General features: G+C 46.9%; 1 protein-coding gene across 14 annotated transcripts in view; it reads left to right on the top strand.

The window, feature by feature from the left end:
• PITPNM2 (phosphatidylinositol transfer protein membrane associated 2) overlaps positions 1–25,869 on the top strand; it is a 266,887-nt gene that overhangs the window by 155,837 nt on the left and 85,181 nt on the right. For all 14 annotated transcript variants that reach the window (XM_074298846.1, XM_074298806.1, XM_074298857.1 and 11 more), the window contains one exon: positions 18,307–18,480. In XM_074298846.1, coding sequence (XP_074154947.1) covers positions 18,403–18,480 — 78 coding nt within the window. In that variant the 5' untranslated portion in view covers positions 18,307–18,402. The remainder of the gene's footprint in view (positions 1–18,306; positions 18,481–25,869) is intronic.

Here is a 25,869-nt window from a genome sequence, read left to right as displayed (position 1 = left end):
ACTGACTCAAGGACTCTGCCCCGAGCTGAAGAGAGCCCTGAGAAAAGCTGGGATCTCTCCCAATTTCCCTCCTGCCTGCCCACCCTGCTGCTTACTCAGTTTTCCCCAGGAAACTGAATTTTGCCTCAGCCACGGAGAGGCGCAGTGTTAGGTTAGGCAGAAAGCCCCGGCCAACAAATGTCAGGTATTCTCCTAACTGAAGCCTTAGTGGTTAGTGCAGGACCTGGCATGGAGCAGTTCTAGTGACTGATGGAATACATATCTTTTCTTTCAAAGTAAATTCCCTAAAGCTAAAGGGGACAGAGCCATGGACTTTGATATGATGGTGTCCCCTTCTTCTGGAGGGCCTCTTCTTCCTGCCTCCCCCTCCCATTTTCAGCTGCCTTTTCTATGAAGTTTTCCCCATTAGAATGTAAACTTCTTGAGGACAGGAACTCCATTTATTCTGGGTTGTAGTCGTGTCACCGTCACTTAGCACAGTACTTGTCACATCATAAATACTCCATACATACTAGTGGTTTGGTTGTCCCCCTTCCTATTACATAAACTCAGCTGGGGACACAAGAGGCCTGTGATCAGGGCAAAAGCAAACTCTCCCCACTGCCAGGAGTCAGAGGATCCAAACCCACAGCAGTTGTGCAGTGCAGATTCCCTCGTTTTACAAATGAGGAAACCGAGTCTTCCAGGGGGCAGCTAGGTGGTGCTGTGGATAGAGCTCCAGCCCTGGAGTCAGGAGGACCTGAGTTCAGATCTCAGATACTTAACATTTCCTAGCTGTGACCCTGGGCAAGTCACTTAACTCTAATTGCCTCAGCAAAAAAAAAAAAAAAAACAAAAACAAAAACAAAAAAAGAAAGAAAGAAAAAAAAAAAGTCTTTGCAGGGATAGGAATCCCATCAAGGATCTTGATTTATTTTCCCTCCTCCACTCCCATCATCCTCTCCTAAGAATCCCAGCCTTTGGGGTGGGACCTGGGAAGCACGGAGTCCTCAGTCTGGCTTTCGGGCCCCAGCTACCTCTCGGCCAGTGATGCTTTGAGTATTCTCATGGCTGCATAAGAGGTGGTTTTGGAAACCGCTCTTAAAAAGTTTTGGCTCCTGCCAAGAGCGCAAGTGAGAAGGGGAGTTTGGAGCTGATCTTTGGAAAACATCCACCGCCTTTGCTTTTCCACTGACCCATTAATCCTTTCCAATAGTTCAGGAGCATAGAGGTAATGGTGTTCTGGCTTGTGGGGCTGTCTCGGGGCTTCTCGCTGGGGGCAGGGATGCAGAGGGCCTGAGCCCCATAAGCTGGCCCTTCTTGCATCCACACAAGCCAGCGTACTTCCTAGCACTGCACGGCTTTCCCCAAGATGCCGAGGCTGAGCATAGTGAGGGGGACTAGAGAGCCAGCTTTGGACCCAGCTGGGGGCGAATTCCAGCTTTGAGGCTTAAGGTCACCCTCTGATCTGTTTATCTTATTCTTAACCTCACAGTTTTGTTTTTTTTTGTTTGTTTTCCAGAGGCAGTTGGGGTTAAGTGACTTGCCCAGGGTCACACAGCCAGGAAACATTAAGTGTCTGAGATCAGATTTGAACTCAGGTCCTCCTGACTTCAGGGCTGGCGCTCTATCCTCTGCGCCACCTAGCTGCCGTCACACAGTTGTTGAAGGCCTCATATCCTAGCTACAGGATCATCAATTTCTAGCTAGAAGGAGGCTCTGGAAGTCCTGGAGTCCAGCTGACAAAGCTAAGATACAAAGATCGGGCATCTTGTGTAACACAGTGTCCAAAGCAGGATTTGAATGCAGCTCTTCTTGATTCCAAAGTGTTCAACTTTATGTACTCAGCTATGCTTTCTGCCATTTAAGGGACAGAAAGTCACAGGATTGTAGGGTCACAGATTGAAAGAGGGACTCTAGAGGCCATCCCGTCCAATCCTATTGATGTATATATGGGGAAACTGAGGTACAGAGCAGCCAAGTAACTTGCCTAGGGTCACCCAGCTCCGCCTCACCAGAATTTGAACCCAGCTCCTTCTGACTCCAGACCCTATGCTGGATCTAGTCACTATTCCATCCTGCCAACATGATGTCTAGAAAGGATTTTGTGAATTTTAGAGCCCAATAAGAATGACAGATTTTGTTGTTTAGGATTTATGCTTCATTAGTGTTGGGAACCTCCAGATATGAAAAGTCACTAATGAAGATCAATGGGAGGGAAGAGGAAATGGAATAAGCATTTATATAGCACCTACTGCATTTTAGGCACTGTGCTTAAAATGTGATTTTTTTTCTTAAATATCTCAATAAATCAAAAAACAAAGTGCCTACTATGTGCCAGGCACCGTGTTGAGCATTGAGGATATAAAAAAGGCAAAAGCCAGTCCATACCTCCAAGGAGTTTTCAAACTTATGGGGGAAACAAATAAATGCATGCAAACAAATAAATAAATACAAAACAAGCTCTATATAGGATACAGAAGAAATCAATCAGAAGCACTTAGGAAGCACTTACTGTGTACCAGGCATTATGTCAAGTCCTGAGGATACACAAGGAGGCAAAACATAGTCTCTGCCCTCAAGGAGCTCCCTATCTAGTGGAGGAAACAATAAGCAAATCATTCAAATGATGTCATCTCCAGGATGGATGGGAAATACATCCCAGGGAAGGCCTAGGATTAAGAGGGATTGGGGAAGGCTTCCTGTAGCAGGAGAACTTTTAGCGAGGGCTTAACGGAAGACAGGGGGCAGAGAGAGGAGGTAGAGCATTGGGGGAAGGGAAAGGGAGGGAGACCTGCCCAGTCTGTGCTGAGGAAGCCAGTGTTATCAGATACATAAGGAGAGGGAGATTACAAAGCATCTTGAATGCCTAAGAGAGGATTATGAATTTGATTCTGGAGGTCATAGGGAGCCATTGGAGTATATTGAGTAGGGTGGATGACATAATTGGATTTGCACTATAGGAAAATCACTTTGGGCCTTAAATGTAGGTTGGAGTGGGGACAGCCTGGAAGCAGGTCTTGAGGTAGTCCAGGTCTGAGGGGATGAGGGTCTGCAGCAGAGCAGGGGCAGGGGCAGTAAAGAGAAAGGGTCGATTTGGAAGATTTTGCAAAAGTTAAATTAACTGACTTTGGCAACCAATTGAACATGGAGGTGAGAGATAAGAGGATAAAATGGTTCTCTGCAGTAGAAGGGAAGTGGGGAGTGGGGAGATTTAGAGAGGAAAAGGTGATGACTTCCATGTTGGACAAATTGAGTTTGAAGCCAGTCTACTGGCTGTCTAGTCTGAGGTGTCTCAAAGGCAGTTGGAGATGAGAGTGAAGGTCAGCGGTGAGACTGGGGTGGGATTAGGCAGATTTGTACATCATCAGTAGAGACAGCAATAAAATTCATTGGAGGGCCAAGGAGGCCTATGGGAGATGACTGAACTAACAAATGAAGTCCTATTGACGGAGAAGAGAAGAGCTAGGACAGAGCCCAGGACACACCATGAGGGAGACAGAGAAGGAGCAGTCAGAGGTAATAGGAGAATGGGGGATGGGAAGGGCAAAGTTGGTGTGCCAAAAGCCTTAAGATTATCAAGGAAGGGTGAATGCTCATCAGTGAAACTGCAGAGAGGGTGGAGAGAATAAGCATTGAGAGAAGGCCTTTGGATCTGGCAACAAAGAGCATTAATCATGTGGAAATTTAATCTGAACAACTTTTATAGAATGTGCAGTGGCTGAGAGGTGGGTCGCTTAACCAGGATCTTCAGAGGAAATCTTCTCAGATGTCCAAAATGGCCACACGTCTCCGAGTTCAGGGACTGGCCCGTTTTTTCTCTTTGTGCATCTCCATTCCCCAGTACGGCGCCTAGCACCTAGTAAGAGCTGAATGAATACATGTCAGTGCATTGTTGTGAGCATGGAAGTATTTGTGGTTGTTGTCAATGTGGGGAACGCCTAAGCTTCTTCAACCTGGAAGAAAACTCCTTCCAGATTAGAGTTTAGCAGAGAAGTCCTAGGAAATTGTTGAAACCTCAGGAGGCCCACTTAGTCTATAAGATCATTAGCCACTAGCTAGTCAGAAGCCAGGTTTGGTCTGAGTCCCCAGGGAACTTCCTTCCAATGGGGGAGAGATGAGCTGGGAGGGTCCTTGGGTTTGACCAGTCATTTCGGAGAGCAGGACAGAGACAGGCACACCCTTCCCCATTGCTACGCCAGGCTCACTGTCTAGGGACAGTGTAGATCAGGACTTCTACAACTTTTTCCTCACTCAACCCCTTTCCAATCAAAGTTTTGCATGACCTCAGGTGAATATATAAAATAGGCCTGCAAATCAAACATTTACTGATGATAAATCATAATTTTGTGAGCCCCAATTCAATAACACAACAATACGCATTGTGTCCCAAACCAATCTCCCGATCCATCTTTGAAGAAGCTTTGGCGCGGGAGAAGCTGGGTCCTCCTGGACTTGACTGGCCATTTGAGGCAATGGAAAGCTCCGACATCTTCTTGGTGGTTGCTGGGGTTGCTGGGCTGGGAAGGAGGTGATTCATTGTATCAAATGAAATGGCTTTGGAATCTTTGTAAAGAACTAGTGTCCCTACTTATTCTTGCTTTCTTCTAATCTTGAAGTGCTAATCTACAAGAAAAACAATGAGCCAGTCCTAAAGAATGGGGCTACTTGGTTTAAAAAAAAAAATGGTAAAGAGAAGGGAGTCTCTACATCTCTAGCCTTTAGGGAGGCTGCAGGAGTCTGTATTTTGAGCAGCCTTGAAGAAAAGGAGACTAAAGGCAGGAGGTGAGGAGGAAGATTTTGAGAACTCAGGAGGTAAGGAAGGAGGAAGAGCTTTCAGTCGTGTGTGAGAAACAGCAGATAGATTTCTGTGGGTGGATCTATGAGCAGGACTAGAGGGGCCAGAGTAAAAGCTGAGAAGACTTACAGTATCCCTTGGATTGGGATGTTGCTCGTTTATCCCAGAGGGAGCAGGAAGCCTCCGGAGTAAAGTTAGTAGGAGTTGAGGAGATGTGGATGAGGGCAGGGATACCGAGGTGCCGGCTATTGCTTCAGTCCGGGTGAGAGTGATGGGAGGTGGCCCAGAGAATCACAGAGATGTGGCTGAAGGAGAGGGAGAGTTCCAGGAGGACCCCAAGGTTGGCGGCTTGGGTGCCTGGAAGAACAGCATTGCCCCGGACAGTAACAGAGAAATGGGCCTGGATTTGAGGGAATATATTGAATTTGACATTTCTGTATGTCCAATGAGCAGTGTTATTGTTGTCTCCCATCTGACTAAGCATTTGCTGTTCACATGGCTGCCGGAGGTGATGGTTGTTCATTTGTGCGTAGCCCCATTTGGGGTTTTCTTGGCAAAGATATTGGACTAGTTTGCCATTTCCTTGTGCAGCCCATTTTACAGATGAGGAACCGAGCAAATAGGGTGAAGTGACATGCTCGGAGTCACACAACTAGAAAGTGTCTGAAGCTGGAGCTGAACTCATAAAGAAAAGCCTTCCTAATTGCAAGCTCAGCACTCTCTCCACTGTGCCATCTTGCATGATGATGCTAAGCAATATAGAACTAAAGGGTTTGCCATCTTGTTTCATCCTTATGGTAACTCTTTGAAGAGAATGCTGTTAATTATGCTCATTTTACAGATGAGAGAAGTGAGGCAGACAAGTAGCATGATGTGCTCAAGTATCTGTGAACTTGGGTCCTGACTCCAGGTCCAGGTCTGCCTCATCTGGCTGCCACTCCCTCTGACTTTTTTAAAAGCCTTTTTAGGTTTTATTTTTATTTTTAATTTATTTTAATACACATTGCTTTATGAATCATGTTGGGAGAGAAAATTTTAAAGTCTTTTTAAAAAATCATCATTATTCTCAGACCTAAAGAGGCAGGAGGATTTGTGGGAGATCCCACAGCTAGTCAGTGACAAATGGGGAAAGAACTTTAAGTTGGGAGTCCAAAGGCTGAGGTCCGGGTGCCTGTCATCCTATTTGTCCTGTATAGCTTCGTATAGGTTTGTTTGATTGTAAATTCCTTGAGGGCAGGGACTGACTTCTCCCTCTTTCTGTGACTCTGGTGCTTGGAACAGTGTCTGACATAGAGTCCATGATTGATTGACTGATTGACCTGACTTATCTTTAGCCCTTCTTTGGGTCCCTGGTGCTCAGCACAATGACACAGAGGAGGGGCTTAATATGTCTTGACTGATTCATTGATCCTGGTTTGGCTACTGATTTACTGTAGGAGCTCAGGCCACGCCCCCTGCCCCTCCCCCCTGACAAATACAGATGACACTTCCCTTAGCCAGGGTCTGGATTAAGATTGCTAAATGCAATCATCCAAGTGACATAAATAGGTGAAGGGCTTGATCTAGAGTTGAAGAGACCTGAATTCTAATCCCGCCCAAGATATTTCCTAGATGGATGCATCCCTTAACCCCCTCAGCCTTTATTTCTCCATCTTTAAAATGGAAGTAATAATAACATCGCCCCTGTAGGGTCTTTGTGAGGATCAGACGAGGTAAGATTTGTCAAGGATTCAGCACATAGTAGGTGCAATATAAAATGCCAACGGTCCCAAGGGATGTCAGACAGCTCTTCTACCCAGTTGTCAGAAAGGATGAGCTCAGGGGCCGGCAAATGGTCCAGTTTTTCTGGAAGTAGAACAGAAGGAACCGGGCTAGAAATCTTCAATTGAAACCAGATCATGGAAGGCTTTAAATGTCTGGCTAAGAACTGGGTGTGGTTCAGAGGAATCCGGACCCTTGGGCTCAGATCCCAGCTCTGCTGCTCCCCTCCTGTGTGTTCTTGGTCAAGACAATCCCCCTCTCTGAGCTTCAGTTCCTCATCTAGAAAATTCCAGGGTTGAGCTGATCCTTAAGGTCCTGCCAGCCTGCAGGAGGTCGGGGGCTGCAGAGGCGCTCTCTCTAACTTAGCAGAAGCAGCATTGGGGGGCAGGGGGTGGTAAGGGAAGGCAGCCGCTCCGTCCCTTACGTGTTGGGGAGGGAGCTGCAGTTTCTCCTGGCACCGGTGCCAGCCTCAGCTCACCGCGGCCCGTGGCTGTGGCTGCCTTCCCTTACAGCAGGATTTTAAATGCCAAGTACATCTCAGCCTGGAAACCAAACCAGTTTGTGTTGGCCCAGCAGGCTCCAAATTCAATCTGGCCAATGGTTTATTAATGAGACACTAACACAAGACGAGCTTGGGTTCAGCACGGTCGAGATGGATGGAAGCAGGTTTCTCTCCAGTTCCTGAATCTCGCCCAGCCACCATGAGCATGGAGGCTTGGCTTTCAGCTGTACAACTGGAATACTCTTCCCTTTCCCTCTCCTCCTTCCTCTCCCTCTCCCTCTCTCCCCCCGCTCTCTCTTGCCTTTCTCTCTCTCTCTTCCCCTCTTCACCTGCCTTTCTCTGTCTTTCCTTCCTCTCTATTTCTCCTCTCTCCCTTTCTTTCTTTCCTTCCTTCTCCTTTCTTCTCATCTTTTTTCTTTTTTTTCCTTCTCCCCCTTCTCCTTTCTTTCTCCTTCTCTTCTCTTTCTTTCTCTTCTTTTTTCCTTCTCCTCCTCCTTTCTTTCTCCTTTTTCTCTTTTTCTCCTTTTCCTCTTTTCTCCTTTCTTTCTTCTCTATTTCTCCTTTCTCCTTTTCTTTCTCCTTCTTTTCCCCTTCCCTCTCCCTCTCCCCATCTCTGTCTAGTGGTACCCACAGCTGGGGAGTTCCCTTGGGCCCACTATAGGGTTCCTGCAGCTAAGACCTGTTTTCCGAGGCCATTTCAAGATGTTTCTGACCCTGGAGCCTCACACGGTCTCTGACTTAGTGGACACCTTCTCTCCGGACATTCCTTTTCCTATAAAGCCCTCCAGTGAGGGGACAAGCACCGGTTCCTCAGGCAGGCCGTTCGTTCCCCTTAGAGCTGGCTCTCCATCATGGATCCCAGCTCTGCCTCCCTCTGCTGGCCTCCTCCCGCCCCTCATTCTGACCTCCGAGGCCAAGCAGAACTAATCTGATCTCTCTTCCACATGACAGCCCTCATGTCCCCCATTAATTAGTCTTCTCTCCTCCAGGCTAAACATTCCGAGTTCCTTCAGTAGGTTTTCCGAGGGCAGGAACTCCAGGCCGGGCTCCCCTCAACACTGTCCACCTTCTTGTCCACATTCTCCCTAAGGTGTGATACTCAGAGCACATCACAATACTGAAGATGTGGTTTCGATTGCACACAAGAACAAAGCAAAGTGTCACCCCTCTGCATCTCTTAATACGATTTAAACTTTCCTGAGTTTTTATTTTTAACTTTTTTTTTTTTAGAGGCAGCCAGGGGATGCAGGGGGTAGCTCTGGACCCCAAATCAGAAAGATCTGAGTTCAAACATGAGCTCTGATATTGTCGTTGCTTAGCCTTCCCAATCATGCCCGACTCTTCATGACCCCATTTGGGGTTTTCTTGGCAAAGATACTGGAGTGTTTTGTCATTTCCTTCTCCAGCTCGTTTGACAAACAAGGAAACTGAGGCACACAGATTAAGTGACTAGCCTGTAAGTTTTAAGGCTGGATTGAGCCCAGTGCTCTATCCACTACACTTTAGCTGTAGGACCTGGACCTTGTTTGCCTCAGTTTCCTCAGTTGTAAAATGGATTGAAATGAATTGAATCATTCTCCTTGTTAGAAGTGGATAAAGTTCTAGATTCATCAAATCCTTCCTCAGCCCACCCCCTACCTAACCCTTGACCTCATCTTGACTGGGTTGGAAGGAGGGACTGTTCCCATTCCCAACTTATTGATGGCAATCTTTCTTTGTCCCTTGTTCCTATTGGAAAATGGTTCCCCAGCTCCCAGTACCCACAGCTAGCAGCTGTATTATTTAGCCCATTATCTCAGAGAGCTAGAAGCCTAATCTATTTAATCGGAAATTTTGAGGAAACCGCTGGGCCCGAGGGATGCTGAGCATCTCCACCGCAGGTCACAGGTGAGGCTGGTTTTCTCCAGATGAGCAGCCCTGTGGCCAGATTGGTTTGCTCCTTCTTAAAGCTGTGATGCTTGCTCTGGAAGCCTGGCAGGGGATGGCAGGCTTGGAATGATTAATTCTCTGTGTGGAGTATATGGCCGGAGGGGTGGATTGTACGGGGATGTTAGGCCTGGGCTAGGCAGGGGTGTGAACAGTTTCCCATAGGCAACCTTTTGCACATCACCTTTAGTTTTGATACAGGCCTGTGACTCCCAGTATGAAAGCCCCATCCACAAGTGCAAATTGTAACTCATTTGTGACTGTATATTTATAGTTATACACACACACACACACACACACACACACACACACACACACACACACACACACATATTGCCTGGGGGCACTGAGAAGTTAAGAAATCTACCCAGGATCCTGCCCTCAGGATGTGCCAGAACCTGGATGTGAATCCATGCCTTCCTGACTAAAAGTCTTCTCTTTCACCCCTTTCCTGGATAGATTGCCTTGGAAGGAGAAAGTTCAGGCAGGCTTCAAGAAAAAGAGAGGTCCCCCGACTCAACAATATTACGTGTGGCCACAAAACTCCCATAGAGAGCAGGTACTGTGCTGGGGGACTTGTCTGATTTGATTAATGACCTGACTCTGGGCCTCAGTTTCCCTTTCTGTAAAATGAGGCTCGAAGAGATCATAGGATGTATTGCTAAAATATATAAGGTACTACAGTGGGTTTGAGTTAGGAACACCCGAGTTCCAATTCAGCCTCAGTCATTTAATAGCCGTGTAACTTTGGGCAAGTCACTTAATCTGTTTTGCCTCAGTTTCCTCATCTGTTAAATGAAGATAACAAGAGCACCCATCTCCCCAGGGTTGTTTTGAGGCACAAATGAGGTATGTAAAATGCTTAGCACAGTGCCTGGCACATAGTAGGTGCTGTAGAACGGTTAGCTCTGACGATGAGGATGATGATGGTGGCGATGGTGATTGTGCCCTACACTCTCATTCTACAGATGGGAAAAACTGAGACCTAGAGAGTAACCTGCCCCAGTGAAAAGCAGATAACATTTACTAAGCACTTACATTATGTCATTAAATCTTGGACATACAGACAAGAAAAAACCAGCATTCCCTCAAAGAGCTTAAAGTCTGGGGGAGGGGGAGAAGACAGGACACAAAAGCCCAGGATGTTGAGCTTGTGCCAGGGGAGGGATGTCTTTCCTAGGGTGGGACCAAGTGCTGATGGGAGACGGAGCCAAGGTTTGACCTCCAGGCCAGGCCTTCTGATTCAGTATCCCCTGCCCTCTCCATCATACCACAGCCCCTACATTAGACCTGCCTCTTCCCCCAGCTTCCCACCTGTGACTAAGGTTCCCCCTCTTCCTCCTCCCTTTGCTCATCAGTTCTCCCAGTCCCACCTTGGTGCTCCCCGAAGGCTCCTCTCCTAGCACGGGGGACCTGTCACCCCCTTCCTGGCCAAGCACCAATTCTGCTTTGTTCATCCAGCAGCAAGGGCTCTACCAGGGCCGCTGCCAGGGAGCTTGGGGGCAGTGGGGGCACAGGAGGGCTTAGCCACTGCCGCCATCTTCCCTGGCCTGTCTGGCAGGGATCCCGGCCTTGGGGGTGATGGGAGGCGAGGGACGGAGGAAAGTGTCAGGGCGGGCTTCTCCCTGTCTGAGGCTCGCCACTCTCCCTTTTATCAGAGACCTCTCACTCTGTGTTATGTGGGGCCGGAGAATCCTGAGCTGGAAGCTCCCTTGGTGCTCATCGAGTCCGGTCCGTTAAGTCCAGCCCTCGGTCCTCAGCGCATCTGCTCTGATTGATGTTGATGATGATGAAAGTAACTGATAATCCCATAGCACTTGGATTCACAGTGTCTGGGCTGAGCCCCAGCTGCGCTCTGGGAGGTGGGACGGGCGGCAGCCTCCCACCATGGCAGAGGAAAGTGGGCTCAGAGAATCAGCCATCGATTTATCCCGGGGTGACGAAGCAGGATTTGGGGGCTTGTCTCACACGCCACCCCCTCTCAGGCCGGGTACTGATTGTGACCTAGCTGGAGGTTGGGGGTCAGTTTTGGTGAGGAGGAATGGAAAGGGACGAGGACTCTCAGTTAGAAGAGGTCAGTTTTATTTTAGCGTCCCTGGTTTTTTGAAGAAACTGAGGCAGGAAGAAGGCAGGGATTGTAGGACTGTGCAGGGGGAGCTGGCTGTGTGACCTGGGCCCCTCCACGCAGAGCCACACTGGGGGACCTCGAGTCCCTTTCTGTTCCAAATCGGTTCTTCTGCCGCGCCGGGAGCCGGTCCCGACGTGTCTCTCCCCCGCCTCCCCCCCAGCCCGACGTGGTATTGTCCTGGGAGCCGTATCAGGCCTGAGCATCGACCGCGGAGCCGCGTCTGGGCCCGCTCCATCCCCCACTCCTCTGAGCGGTGGCTCGGCTGCGCCCTGCTCCTAAATTCGATCAGTGACGTCAAAGCCAGAGCGAGTCTAATAATGGAATGAAGATTAAGTCCTGTAAAGTCAATCCTTCCTGAGCTTCCTGCGCTCGGCGCCTCTCATTCTTATTGTAATAGTGTCTCACCTGCCGGGATTTCTGTGGGCTCCATGCGTTAATGCCTCCTCTGAATGATCTCCTGCCCCCTCCCCCTTGGTTCTGAGGGAGGGCCCGGCTGCCCCCTCTGCGGAGCCCCCCAGGACTTGGCTCTCGGGCTGGCTGCCAGGCCCAGGGTCACGCAGCGGGAGGGGAGCTGGACGCCCCCGGCCCTGAGCCCGCTGCCCTCGGACGGGAAGGACCGGCCGGGCCCCTTCCCCTCTCTCCCACCCCAGCATTACTTCTCTCACTGGCTTGTGGGAGGCTCCGGGGCCAGAAGCCAGCTGGGGCCTTGAGTTAAGGCAGAACGTGCTCCCTGCTTATTCTTTCCCGGCTGCTCTTTAACAACCTGGCGCAGACAAGCCTTTCGGGTCAGTCCCATCAGATGAGTAACGACCCCCAAAGCTGCTGTTCCCAGTGCCCGGTCAGTACTGGCGGTGAACCTCCCTCTGGCCTTGTCTCTGAAGGCCTTTTGAAAAGGGGTGGGAGGGGGGATTTCTGCATACACACACTTACACATACACACACAGAGACAGACACACTCACACAATCACACAGAGACAGACACACACTCACACAACACACACACAGACAGACACACACACAACACACAGAGACAGACACACACACACTCACACAACACACACACACTCACACAACACACACACACAGACAGACACACACACAACACACAGAGACAGACAGACACACACTCACACAACACACACACACTCACATAACACACACACAGAGACAGACACACACACTCACACTCACACAACATACACATAGACACACATACACGCACGCACGCAGAGTCGTCCAGATCCTGTGACCAGAGGTTTAGCTCACATGGTTGGAGAGCACCAAAGCCCAACAAACGTTTCCCGTGTCTCTAGGATCAATCATGGGCCTTCATGTTCATCCACAGGATGTGTTTGTTCAGGTAAAGGTGGATTCCTCTGGGAAATGAATGGGATTCCCTTAAAAGTACTTCCCTTCTCTGGGGTCTCAATTTCCCCTAATGGTGTTTGGCAGTGAGTCAGTAATAAATATTAATCACCTACTGTGTGCTCAACACTATGCTGGCACATAGTAGGCGCTTTGTTTTTATTGATTGTTAAACTGTGCAAATCAATTAATCTATTAGGAGATGACTAAATTCCTCTTTGAGTGAGAAGGTGACGGGGTAAGGAGTGCATAGAGTTACTCGTGGGTCAGGAAGACCTAAGTTCAGAGGTCCCACTTGGCAATGCTTCTGATCCAGTGATCTCAAGGGAATTCTTTGCCTCAGCTTTCCCTCCAGGCAAATGGGGGAATAGCACATGAACTATGTACGGGCTCTGGCTCATTGGGAGGCCCAGGTGAGATGGTTGGGAGTGGTTTTTGCTGGCTTTGAAGGGTATTTTGTGGTCCACACCCTTGTGCCTGTGTTAGGAATGGGGAACTTCTGGTATGGAAACTCCATCCACTCAGATGGCAACTCATCTCTTAGTTCTCAAGCTTCCTAAGATCAGAACCTCCGAGGTGCCCAGGGACACACAGCCAGGGCCAGAACCAGCCACTGGCAAGATGCTCCTCCCACTTCAGGATTTCCTAGAGTGGAGCTCTGAGAGCAGGAGTGAATGGTGGGGGGAGAGGAGCCCCCCAGAGCTTTCTGCTGGTATCCACTTACAACTCTAGTTCCCCTCCTTTCGGAATATTTCCAGAAAGCTCTTTCTGTGGTAGATCTTCAAACACAATCCAGTCTGATCCAGTGTGCCTCCAGTAGGGACAGAGATGAAATGTCCAACTCTCTTACCCTTTTGAGACATAAATATATCCTCAGAATAGATCCCCATTACTTGCTCTTCCTCTTCCTCTTCATCCACGGGAGCAGGAGCCTAGCCCTTTGACAAACCCCAAACCTCTTGACTTTTAACAGGCAGATTCATGGGCGTTCCCCTCCGGAGGAGCGTGATTGCTTTGGGGGTAGGAGGCTCTACCTCTCCTGACCATATTCCCAACTTTCCCCCCATTCTCTCCTGTCTTTACTTTCCCAAATCTCTTTTTCAAGCAGCCAGCAAGCTCCTTAACTGTTAGATTATTTAGTTGTTGGCTAAAACATAACCTGCAGAAACGCAGCCGGGCCCCAGCTGCAAAGGGCATTTTGATAGTTCAATCAGGCCCCATGTTCTGACCCTGAATCTAGCAAAAAATGAAAACGGCCACAAAAGGTGTCTGGAAAGTTTTTCCTGTCTGCCCCCGCAGCCCCAGGCTCCTTGCTGCCTAGGCTGTGGCCTCCAGGGTTACAATCCTGGTCTTACAACCACCAGCCATTGCTGCCCAGTCCAGGTCTCCAGGGCTGGTGGCTTAGCTCCCTGCCCCTCTGGGATCGAAGGGAGCTCTGAGGTACAACCCTCAGTGATAGACCCCCAGCTGACTGCCCTTTCTGGCTCAGCCACAGGCCTCATGGGCTGCCAGGCCTTTCACATCCAGGGACCATATAGACCATCATGCATGGCTTTTGCCCCGAATTCAGGTCATCCCCCAGCCAAAGAATCCATGTTTGCCCAAGGACAGGGCCTGGCTCACATTTTCCATTTCTCTGAAGCGCTTCCTGATTGCTCCAGCCCCTATTTCTCAATCCTTCCTTTGAGGTACAGAGCACTGATTGTTAAAGAAACTTGAATGTCAAGCTAGAAGGCACTGAAACGGCTCTCTGCCCAATCCTAAAAGAACCCTCCCTGTAACAGAACAGATGGAGGTGATGGTGGGAGCAGCCCCTGCTGGGGAGCTCCCCAGTTCCCAAGGACGTCTGTTCCTCAGGGGACCAGCTTATATTCTGAGCAAGCTCTGTCCCACATTGAGCTCACCTGCACTCTCTGTGATTCCTCATCTCCCTACCCCATCCTCCTATCCTGCCCTCCTGCGCTGAGCAGAGCCAGAACCCCCCCTCCTCCACATGCCAGTCCTTAAAAGGCTTGAAGGCAGCTGTCATCCACCAGCTGGACTCAGGACCTGGCTTCCAGTTCTGGCCTTGTTACTTATGACCTTGGTCAAGGTCACCCCACTGAGCCTCAGTTTCCTATTCTCTCTCTCTCTCTCTCTCTTTCCCCCCCCCCCTGAGGCTGGGGTTCAGTGACTTGCCCAGGGTCACACAGCTAGGAAGTGTTAAGTGTCTGGGACCAGATTTGACTCAGGTCCTCCTGACTTCAGGGCTGGTGCTCTATCCACTGTGCCACCTAGCTGCCCCCCCCCCCATTATTTTGTAATATACATGTTCATGTTATCCTCTGTCTTTTCCTTAATAGAATGTAAACTTCTTGAGGGTAAGAACTCTTCCATTTGTTTTTGAATTCCCAGTGGCTGACAAAGCTCCTGGCACAGAGTGAACAAGCAGGATTAAACACCTACTGTGTGCCAGGCACTGTGCTAAGTGATGGGATTGCAAAGAAAGGCAAAATTTGCTCTGCATCCTCATTGATTTCATGGTGTAAAGTGGGGGGAACAAAGGGAGCGGGGGGGGTAAAGAGGAAGGAAGAAAGGAAAAAGGGAAAGGGGAGAAGGAATGGAAGAAGGGAGAAAGGGGACAAAGGAAAAAAGGGAAGGAGAAGGGGACGTTATGTACCAGGCATTGTGCTAAGCACTGGGAACACAAAGAAAGGCAAAAGGCAGTGGCTGCCCTCAGGAGATCGCCTTCTGATGAAGGAGACAACTTGCAAATAAGCTACAGAGGGACTGAATCAAAGAATGCTCATTGCCACTGAGGAGGGTCTGAAAAAGATTCCTGGCTGTGGTGAGATTGAGCCGAGACATAAAGCACACATCAGGTGCTGAATAAGTATTTCTTATTCAGACCATTTTAGGGCTCCTGTGATTTCTTGGTACCAGGATCTCCCTTATAAAGACATTCTGTCTTCCAAGACAGATCTCCCCCTTGGAGCTTTTGCCAGGTTGCTCAGATCATTGGGGAGTTGGTGACTTCCCAGGTTCACCCAGCTGCCTGCATGTATTGAAGGTGCAGAACTCCACTAGTTGGACTGACTCTGGGACCAGCTGTTTATCCATTATTGCCCACAGATCTTTGGGAGGGCAGCATCATTATCCCTTTTATGGACTGAGAAACCCAAGGCATGGGAGCCTGCCCTGTAACCACAAAGGAGCTTTGCCCCTCTGCCAAAGGCAGGCAGGCTCTGCCCTAAAATTAGCCTGGGCAGGCGTCTTGTTCTCTGACCCCTCTGAGGCCTGCCCTTCTCCCTCTCTCCTTCCCTGTGCCCGTGCCCAAGACATCGGGCTGTGAATTCAATCCGAGTAATTATGCTTGTCTTGGCAGCTGTCCTTCCTGGAGAGAAAGCTGAGCTTGTGCAAAGCCATTATTTACCTGTTTGACAGGGTGGAGGGATGTAGGAAAACTGGAGAAAAGCACCTGCCATTTTTAGCAGTGAAACCGCTCCTTGCGAATTAGCGGCTTCTTTCTTTGACTCCCCTTTTTGCCTCTTGTTGGGGAAGGAGCCCTGGGCTGGGCTTCACATCCCAACTGTGACACTTTCCCAGCTGATAGATTGTGGCAAAATTTCTGACTTTTGCCTCTTGGAACTTCACTTTCTCATCTGGGAAACGAGGATGACAATTCTTGCGTCTCCTTCCCGCAGCTTTGCAAATTAAAATATTCTTCTTCTGTTGAATGGGTGGATTTTAAAAAAATCTTTGGTTTTGGCAGAATAGCAGCATGTCCTGGACACAGCTGATCCCTCTCAGCGTCAGCACAACCTGGGTTCTGTTCTTATCTCTGACACACACTGACTCTGCTCCTCGGTGGGCATTGGAGAGAGGCCTGGACCACAGTCAAGAAACCCTGTGTATTACTCTAACCTTAGATGCTAAGTAGCACCCTGTAGAACTTTGTTAACTTTCATTGCCACATCTGTAGAAAGGAGATAATAATAGTATTTTTCTCCAAGGACTATTTTGAAGTTCAAATGAGATACCATTATAAAGCATTTTGTAAAGTGCTATGTTGTTATTATTATTATTATGCTCTAAGCCAAAGCTTTAAATGTGGTTGTGGAGGTCATATGATTGAATATGGGGGTTGTGAAACGATTTATTATCATTATATTACTATGATTTACTATTACTCTTATTAATAGATTACTATTATATCATTATGATGTTGTTCTGATTGATTATCAATAAATGTTTGATTTGTATACCTATTTTATATATCGACATACCCGGGGGTTACAAAATTAGTTCTCAGATGAAAAGGGGTCACAAGTAGAAAAAAATTTAGAAACCCTGCTCTAGGCACCTCTCCTTGTCATTTTTAATGTCAGGGACCCCTTTCTCAGGCAGATTTTTGCTTTTACACACAAAAACGAAAAACATAAAATGCATAAGGAAAACAATTTTGTTGAAATACAGTTACCAGAATAAAAAAACAAAGCATCACAGACTCCTACAGACTATAATTTGCAGAGAAGATGCTGATTGATTTGTATTGAAAGGGGGAATTTTCTCACTTGGGAGTTTCCTCTACTAGTTCATCCTTGTCTTGCTTTTAGCACACATAGAAAACTCCAGGAGGTGCCCAAATAATTAAAGCTTCCCTTCACGACAATATTGCATCTCTGTGCTCATCTTAAAATCTGTATCCCCAAACTCATCATCTTTTTTCTTCTTTCTGCACTGGAGGTCTCTAATGAACAGCAAACACAGTCTCTCTTTTGTTTCTGAGTCTGTTGATCTTTCCTCAAGTTATCTCCACATGTGTGCTTCCCCAGAGCTTAGCACTTCCTAACAGGCCGTAGCACTCCTATAGGCTTTCTCTTTAAGACATAATGTTTAATAGATGGCAGAGGCAAGATGGAAGTTGGACTCGGTTGCCTTGAGATTTCAGGATCTAGGATTCGTTTCTCCGGCTTCCTTGCTGTTTCCCTGAACCAATTTGGCTTTGTATTTCCTGCCTCCCAGTGATCCCCAAGTCTGGAACGCCTCTTTATCTGTGCTTCTTTGAAGTTCCTTCTTTTAAAGTACAGCTCATATTGTATCTCCTTTCCTCATCTCCTTTCCTTCTGGGATTCTCTTGGACTAATCCTGCTTATACTTATCTGTTTACATGTTTACATCCTCCTCCATCCCCTCCTCTCCAGAGGATGATTAATGGCCCCAGAGCTTGCCTTCTTAGCTTTAGGAAGACTTGGGCTGAAGATCTACCCCTCATGCTCACTGGCTCTGTGACCATGGACAACTTTTCTGTGCCTCGGGCAACACCCTAAGACAGTAGGCTGACCATCTGGGTTGATATGCTAGTTCCTTCCCATGGAAGTTCCCTATACCATGGAAAACAATAGGCTGATTAGACCATTTCCCCAAAAAAACTGTGCAGAGATGTAATATTCTTTTTTTTTTTTTTTTGGTCAGTTGAATCAGCACCTAGCACAACCGCCCTTAGTTTTTGTAGTCCAGGGAACCTCCAGGTGAAGAAGCTCCTTTTATTAATGCCAGTTGGCACCTGCTTTGTCCCCCATCCTCCTTGGGGTAACAGGTTAAATGAGATGCCCAGATTTCATACAACTAATAACCCAAGATTTTTGAATTTCCTATTCACTGCGCCACACTGTCTTTCCCAGTTTCTAGCACCATGACTGACATGGAGTGGGCATTCAATGCTTTTTTTTTTTTTTTTTTTTTATTAGATTGGAGTATTTTGTTGGAGAAATTGAGTGACACAAAAAAGTCGCTTAACTTGGGTTCTTGTCTCCCACCTGCCTCCAGATCCAAAAATGATCCTGGTTTTCTTTTCCCCCTGCCCAGGAGTCCTCGATGAATTCCGTTGTGATTCTTTAAGGAGTCTTCACGAGAAGTCCCCAGGTTGCAGTTCCCTTGAGAAGGGAAGGCTCGGACTTCAAGATGCTTATAAAGGAATATCGCATTCCTCTTCCAATGAGTGTGGAGGAGTATCGCATCGCCCAGCTGTACATGATACAGGTAGGTGACACCCCCCCCCCCCAGGGCTGAGCTTGCTCTGGAGGCAGAGGATGGCCGTGATTGGGTCCTTGGGGACTCCCAGGGGTAGGGATTGCTGCTTCCCTGACAAGAGGGAGGGGGAGAAAGAGCTCGCCTCAGTGTGAGGAAGCCATGGGATGCGTGGCTCTGATGCATTCTGGCTTGGTGACCTTGGACAGCTCACCCCTTCTCTGGTTCTTGGAGATATGGCAGGTGCTCCTCTGTGTGGGTGGAGGGCATTTTTTTCACTGTGCGTTCCCTACACTATTACAGTCTGGCTTTTAGAGGTCCACCTAGCCTTTCCATTATCTCGTTCAGTCCTCCCAAACACCCTGGGAAGCAGCTGCTGCTCCCAGTATTACTGTGGCTGTTGTGCAGATGCTGCAGGTGAAGGAAGGAACTTGCCCGGCGTGCACCCACTATTAGAGCTAGAACTGAAAGGATCATCTAGTCTCATTTTGCAGTTGAGTAAACTGAGACTCAGATTCCGTGTCCTAAACAGATTTAATCCCAGCTCCTCATCTCTAAACCCTTTTTGCTAAGTATTCCTGACTACTTCCAGGTCCTTGCTTGCCTCCTTAAGGACTTATCCTAAATCCCATGTTGTCAGTTGGAGTTAAAATTGAAGGACCCGTGCATATTTAGTTTGGAGAAGAAAAGACTGAGGGGCATGTGCTAGCCATTTTCAGAAGAGGGGTGACCCAATGCTTGATCTCCAGGGAGCTGCTTGGGGCTGAATGTCAGGCAGATGAGAATGGTCTCAGCATGGAATGGTGGGCTGCCTTAAGAAGCAACGGCTTCCCCTTCTTTGGGGACATCGAGGCAGAGGCTGGATGCCCATAGAAATCAATTCATTGCGAAAGCTGTTATTTCCCGGCTGGGAGATTCAGTCCCTTCCTTATCAAAGCCATTATCTTTCCCAGGAGCCTGTGCTTTCTTGGAGGTTCAGGGTAAGGATTGAGAACTTTGGAAGCAGAAGGCCTGTATTCAAATCCTGCCACTCTCCCTGATTTCCTGAGTGATCTTGGGCAAGTGTTATCCTCAGTTTCTTCACATGTCAGAGGGAGGCAGGGGTTGAACCTGATGGCCTCTGAGCTCAGTCCTGTCCTTGGAATAGAGCCAGGAGCCTAGAACAAGCCTTTATATACTTCCAGTGCCTGAGCCAAGTTACAGAGGGAGGAGAGAGCCCCAGTTTTTTGAAGATGTCATTCAGATTACTTAAAAACCATTTATTAAGCACTTTCTGTATGCCAGAAACAGTGCTTAGGGTGGGATCCAGAGCCACAGTGAGCCTTGGGGTACCACCAGGGATGGTTCTTGCTGGTGTCCCTCCTGGGGATGTTGACATCCCACACTGCCCACCCACTATAGCATCACTCACTAAACCAGGACCCTCATAGGATCTGAGCTAGACAGACCTCCTTCCCTTGCATGGCCAAGAATACAGCCTATGACACTCCCAACCCAGGGAGTTGCCCCTTTATCATCTCCGTCCATTGTTCCTGGTCACATCCTCTGGGTCCACACAGAGTCAGCCAGACCCCTTCTCATCATGACAGCCGGCCACATGCATCCAAAGCAGCTGTCGCCACCTCTTTCCTCTTGGACACTCGCTTCCTCTTCCCCTCCCACAGCTGATAAGGAACTTAGGAGTTGATCTCACCCTCTCCCCTGCCTTTGGATATTGAAGGCAGCCAAGGCCATACCTCCAGTTAAATTGTTTCTAACATCCTGGGATCACCTCCTTTCCTGCCCCTTTCCCACAATCTTCTCTCTTCCTGTTCCCTTTCAGTTTTTCCCCAAGCTCTAACAGAATCTGCTCTCTGGAAGTGACTGTTTAGAGGATGATAGGAGCACAGAATTAGAGAGGAAAGCCTCCTTAGAAACATTGACTAGCCCCACCTCCACCCCATTTTACAGATGAGCAAACTGAGATGCTGTATATCTGAGGCAGGTTTTGAAGCCTGGTCTTTCGGCCTCCCAAATCCGGCATTCTCTCCATTATATAGCAGATTGTTTCTTAGTTCTTCTTAGTCTGTGAAGTGAGTTTCTGATTTCCCCAGGCCTTGGGGCTTGTTCCTTCTCTGGACCTCACTGAGCCCTGCCAGCTCCTGGGTCTATGGCTCCTTCAATCAAGGGCACTTATGGCTGGAGGCGCCCACGCTGCTGCCTTTCCCAGAGCCACCGGGAAATCTCATTAGCAGAGCAAGCAGGGGAAATGAGAGAGCCGGAGGGTCCGCTGCTACTGATGACAAACTCGGTTAACTGCTCCTGTGCCAGAGCTGGCCTGGTAGCTGGAAGTCAGGGCACCTCTGTACCCAAGTCCAGGGACCTTGCCCCGTCCTCCTGGGCTCTAGTTCTTTCCCGAAGAGGAGCTGGGAGGAGTAACCCAGACTCCTTAGCTAGCACGTAGTTGGCCGAGAACAATAAGGGAAGGGAGAGAGGAGGAAGGCTGACCCTGGGAGGGCTGTTCCCAGCAGCTGCTTCCTAGGATGCTCCCTATGAGCTCTTAGCAGGAAGGCCAAAGTAGGATGGGAAGGCCTGCCTCCACAGGCCTGGACCAGTCCCCTCTTAAACCTGTAGTTCACAGACATTTCAGATGCATTGTTTGCTGGTTATGAGGATTCTCCTTTGACTCAATTGCTCCCAAGGCCAGTCTCTGCCGTTTTAAAAACATGAGCACTCCACCATGGGACATGAGAACGTTTGATCCGGTAGGGCCCCTGTGTGTGCAAGGAACATGTGTGTACCCCATCCCATGGGGACGTTAGCTCCTCTGCCTTCCACCATGAAAGGAAGAGCTTTCCATTTTAGCTAGATCCAACCATTTTCTCCATCCATGGGACTAAGCTTCAACTCCCTGTCCAATGAAAATGGCTAAAGGAACATGAGACATTTACTCTACCACAGGAATATTAGGCTCTGCACCATCCACCATGGGGAGCTTCTCTCTTCATCATGAGCAGACTCAGTTCCCCTGGACTCCAATGCATGGGAATGTAAATTAGCTGGACCTGGGACTTAGTTCCCTATATATGTCCCCCACCCAACACCCCCCCTTTTTTTGAGAATTGCCCAGACTGGGAGCTCGGCGCAGTAGTCTCTGCTCCTGTCACTGGACTGATGAGCTCTATTTCTGCCTGAGCTGGTTTGCTCCCCCACAAGCAGCCTGGTAGTCCCTGGGAGGACCATTCTGGTGCTGACCCAGCACAGACTCCTACTTGGCTTTAGCCCTCGACATCTCAGAACCTGCAGACTCAAGGGACGCACTAGGCTCAGCCTCCGCAGTCTCCAGGTTTACAGATCGGCATCTCCAGGCTCAGCTTTGGGCGCTTGTGGGGAGATGATTCAGCCCCCATCTCCCGGTGCACTGAGTACTCATTCTCCACTGTAACCAAATTCACTTCTCCCTAGTCTCTGCCCACAGGAGCCTGGCCACATCAGCAGTGTTCCTGCCTGGGGCTGTCTGCCCACTTTCTCCGGCCTGGCCATCACGACTATAATTGTGTTCCAGCCTTGACCTCTCTGGGAGATCGTCCTCAAGTTCTTCCCTCCTCACCCCCGGCTCCGTCCCTTTAACTGTCATTTAAGTCCCAACCCTTAATGGGCTAATTTCCCATTACAGCCATCATCTCAGTGTACCCAAGACTTGCCTAGAGACAGTGAATTGTATTTCCTGCTGTCTTTGATTAGATTTAGAACTCTTTCAATATCATCTTTTTCTGTGGGGAACAACATTTCTGCTGTTTATAGCCTACCTTTGTTCCATGTGACAAGTAGCACCTGAGTGGGCTGTTCCCGGCCTTGGGAACCCTCACTGGCTGAGGTTCTCTCCCTTGGACTTAGTTTGGCAGAGGGGTTATTAGCACAGCAGCCAGCATGGGGAGGTCAATAACATCTGGACTTAGAAATCAGAAAAACTCAGATTTGAATCTTGTGTAAAATCTGTAAAATAGGAATGATACCTGTACATTCTCCCTCTGTGGGAGTGGGGGGTGAGTGAGGTAGTGAGGGAAAGGGGGAAGAAGTTTAGGGGCAGGGAACTCCATGCTGTTTTCCATATCCATTGACTGTCAAAAGGGTAGGACAAGGTGAATCACCTTCTCATCTCTCTCCTTGTCTCTCCTTTGGATCAAGACATGGTCCTTTTATAGCATCAGATTAATCAATTAACAGGCATTTCTTAAATGCCTACTATATATCAGACCAGTTTACAGTTCCACCAACAGCGTACAAGTGTGCATATCTTGTCACAGCCTGTGCAATATTAACTGTTTCCATTTTTGATCATCCGGGTCATTTTGTTCGGTGTGAAAACTTTATGGGTTTACATTTGTATGATTATTGTACTTGTATTGGTTTACATTGGTTACTTATTAGTGATTTGGAATACTCTTTCACATTGTTGTTATTCATTTATTATTCCTTTTTTGAGAATTGTCTGTTCATATATTTTAACCACTTCTCTATTAGGGATTGACTTTTGGATGTACATACATGTCCATATACACACATAGAAACACATACACATACACATATGCTCAGGGTGTCCCAGCAGTCTTAGTGCAGTTTTAGATTTAATAACTTAAGAAATATAAATGCTACAAATATATATATATATATATATATATATATATATATATATATACACACACACACACACATATATATATAATTGGAAAGTTTACATTTCTTTTGCACTTATCTATTTTTATAATAGATTTTTCACTTTAACTTTAAGAAGACAGGGTATCGTCCCATCATTATGCATTAATTTATATCAGTTTCTAGATGACACTTGCTCATGCTAGTTGATCAATAGAGTCCTCTTGCTTGACCACCTTACTCATCTGTTCTATTTCTGTTAAACTTTTTTTGTGGAGTCACATGCAAGCTGTCCCATCAAAATCTTGTTCTTTGGATGATTATAAGGTTACAGATTCCTTCTAATCACTGAGCAGGGTTGATGAAAGCTTTTACTGAGTTCAAAAAGTGACTCAAGGAATGTATGTATAATATAAAAAACTATTTACTTTGAACTTTAATAAGAAACATCTATATTTTAAAATTTCAAATAACCTTTCGATGTTGCTTTTCATAAGTTTAAAGTGTTTATGCTTTTAAACTCTTTTCTAAATTAAATTTTTTGGTTACATTTTAAGTTTTGAGTGGTCTCCTCCTCTGCCTCCTAACCCTTTAGGTCAGTGGTCCTCAAACTTTTTAAATAGGGGGCCAGCTCACTGTCCCTCAGACTGTGGGAGGCTGGACTATAGTAAAAACAAAACCTCACACTCTGTCTCCGCCCCTCAGCCCATTTGCCATAATCCAGTAGGCCGCATAAATGTCCTCAGTGGCCGCATCTGGCCTGTGCACTGTAGTTTGAGAACCCCTGCTTTAGACATTAGAGAAGGCCAACATTTGATATAGTTCAGTATAGAGAATATATAACACATCCTTCCACATATCAGTTCTTTCTCTAGAGTTGATAGCATCTTATCTTCCTCCATAGGTCCTTTGTAGTTGATTTGAATGCTCATATTACTCAGAATAACAGTTACTCTTTGAACAATACTGCTGTTACAATATATGGTGTACAATGTTCTCTTGGTTCTGCTCATTTCACTCTTCATTATTTCTTGCAAATGTTTCCATGTTTTGCTAAAACCAATATGCTTGCCATTTCTTACAGCACAGTAGCATTCCATCACAGTCATATACCACAGTTTGTTCAATTATTCTCTGATTGATGAGCGTTTCTTTGCTTTCCAGTTCTTTGCCACCACAAAGAGAGTTGCTGTAATATTTTAGAACACAGAGATTCTTTTCTTTTTTCCCCCAATCACATTGGGGAATGGATCTAATAGTGGTATTGCTGGGTCAAAGGGTATACATAGTTTTATCATTTTGGAGGCATAATTCCAAATTACTCTTCCAAATGGTTGAATCAGTTTACAATTCCACCAACAATGTATGTGTCCCAATTTTTTCACATCCCTTCAAACATTTGTCATTTTTCTTCTCTATCATTTTAGCCAATTTGATGAGGTACGGGGTGATACCTCAAAGTTGTTTTAATTTGCATACTTAAAATCAGTAATGATTTAGAGTATGTTTATCATATGGCTGTGTATAGATTTGATTTCATCTTCCAAAAAGTGCCCATTCATATCACTATTCAATTTGGAAGTGACTCATATTTTTATAAAATTTGACAAAATTCTCTATATAGTTGAGACCTTTATCTGAAGAAGAGCCTATAAAAATTTCTCCCCAATTTTCTGCTTTCCTTCTAATCTTGGCTAGATTGGTTTGAAGTTATTAACTCTTAAAACCTCACTAAGATTTTTGAGAACCCTATTTATCTGTGGGTTGTTTATGTATCTTGGACATCAGAAATTTGATGCAATTTTTCAACCACTTTTCCTTCTTTTCCTACTTGCAGTAATTTTTTTTCCTGCAAAAAAATTTTTAGTTGCATGTGATCGTTACTAATACCATCTTTTGTGATTTCTTTTCTGCCTTGTTTCATGAAAAATTCACCCTTTAGTGATGAATGTGAAGAGTACTGGATCTCCTTCTAATTTCTCTAAGATACGACTTTTTACTCTGCTTTATTCAAAGTGTTTTCATCTCATTTGCTAATAGTAGTGATAACTGATCCCTAGCTCACAGATGGATAGCATGGGAGATAGAATGCGATTTCTGGAATCAGGGAGACCCAAGTTCAAATTCATCCTCAGACATTTACTAGCTCTGTGACCTTGGCCAAAACACTTAACCTCTCTCTCTCTGTGTTTCTTAAGCTGTAAAATGGAAATAATAATAGTACTAACCATTCCTCTGAGACAGATACTAGAAGTATTATTACCCAGTCTGTCAGATGTACTACCATTACTACTACACACATGTATATACATATATACATACATAGACATATGTATATATGCATATACATTCACACATACATACATATAAAATACCTATACATATACCTCCTATGTACCAGGTACTGTGGTGAGTATTTTACAAATATCATCTCATTTGATACTCCCAAAACCATTTTATGATTGAGGAAGCTGTCTGAGAGAGGTTAATTAAAGTATCTGAGATTAAATTTGAACTCAGGTCTTCCTAACTTGGCCCAGCACTCTATTCACCTTGCCTCCTGGTTACCATGGAAACTGAAGTTCAGAGTTTAGATTTTATGCATCTTGAGGGCAGGAAGGGTTCACTTTTGGTTTTGTCTCCTCAAACATAAGTGTCTGGCACATATTAGGTGCTTAATAAAAGTCATTGAGTTGAATTGAAATTAAGTCTTAGTGGTAAGATTTGAATCCAAGTCTCTCTGACTCCAGAAAGCCCAGCATGCTC

This window comes from Sminthopsis crassicaudata, chromosome 1, assembly GCF_048593235.1.
Source record: "Sminthopsis crassicaudata isolate SCR6 chromosome 1, ASM4859323v1, whole genome shotgun sequence".
NCBI classification, from domain to species: Eukaryota; Metazoa; Chordata; class Mammalia; order Dasyuromorphia; family Dasyuridae; genus Sminthopsis; species Sminthopsis crassicaudata.
This window is presented reverse-complemented; position numbering and strand designations above follow the sequence as displayed.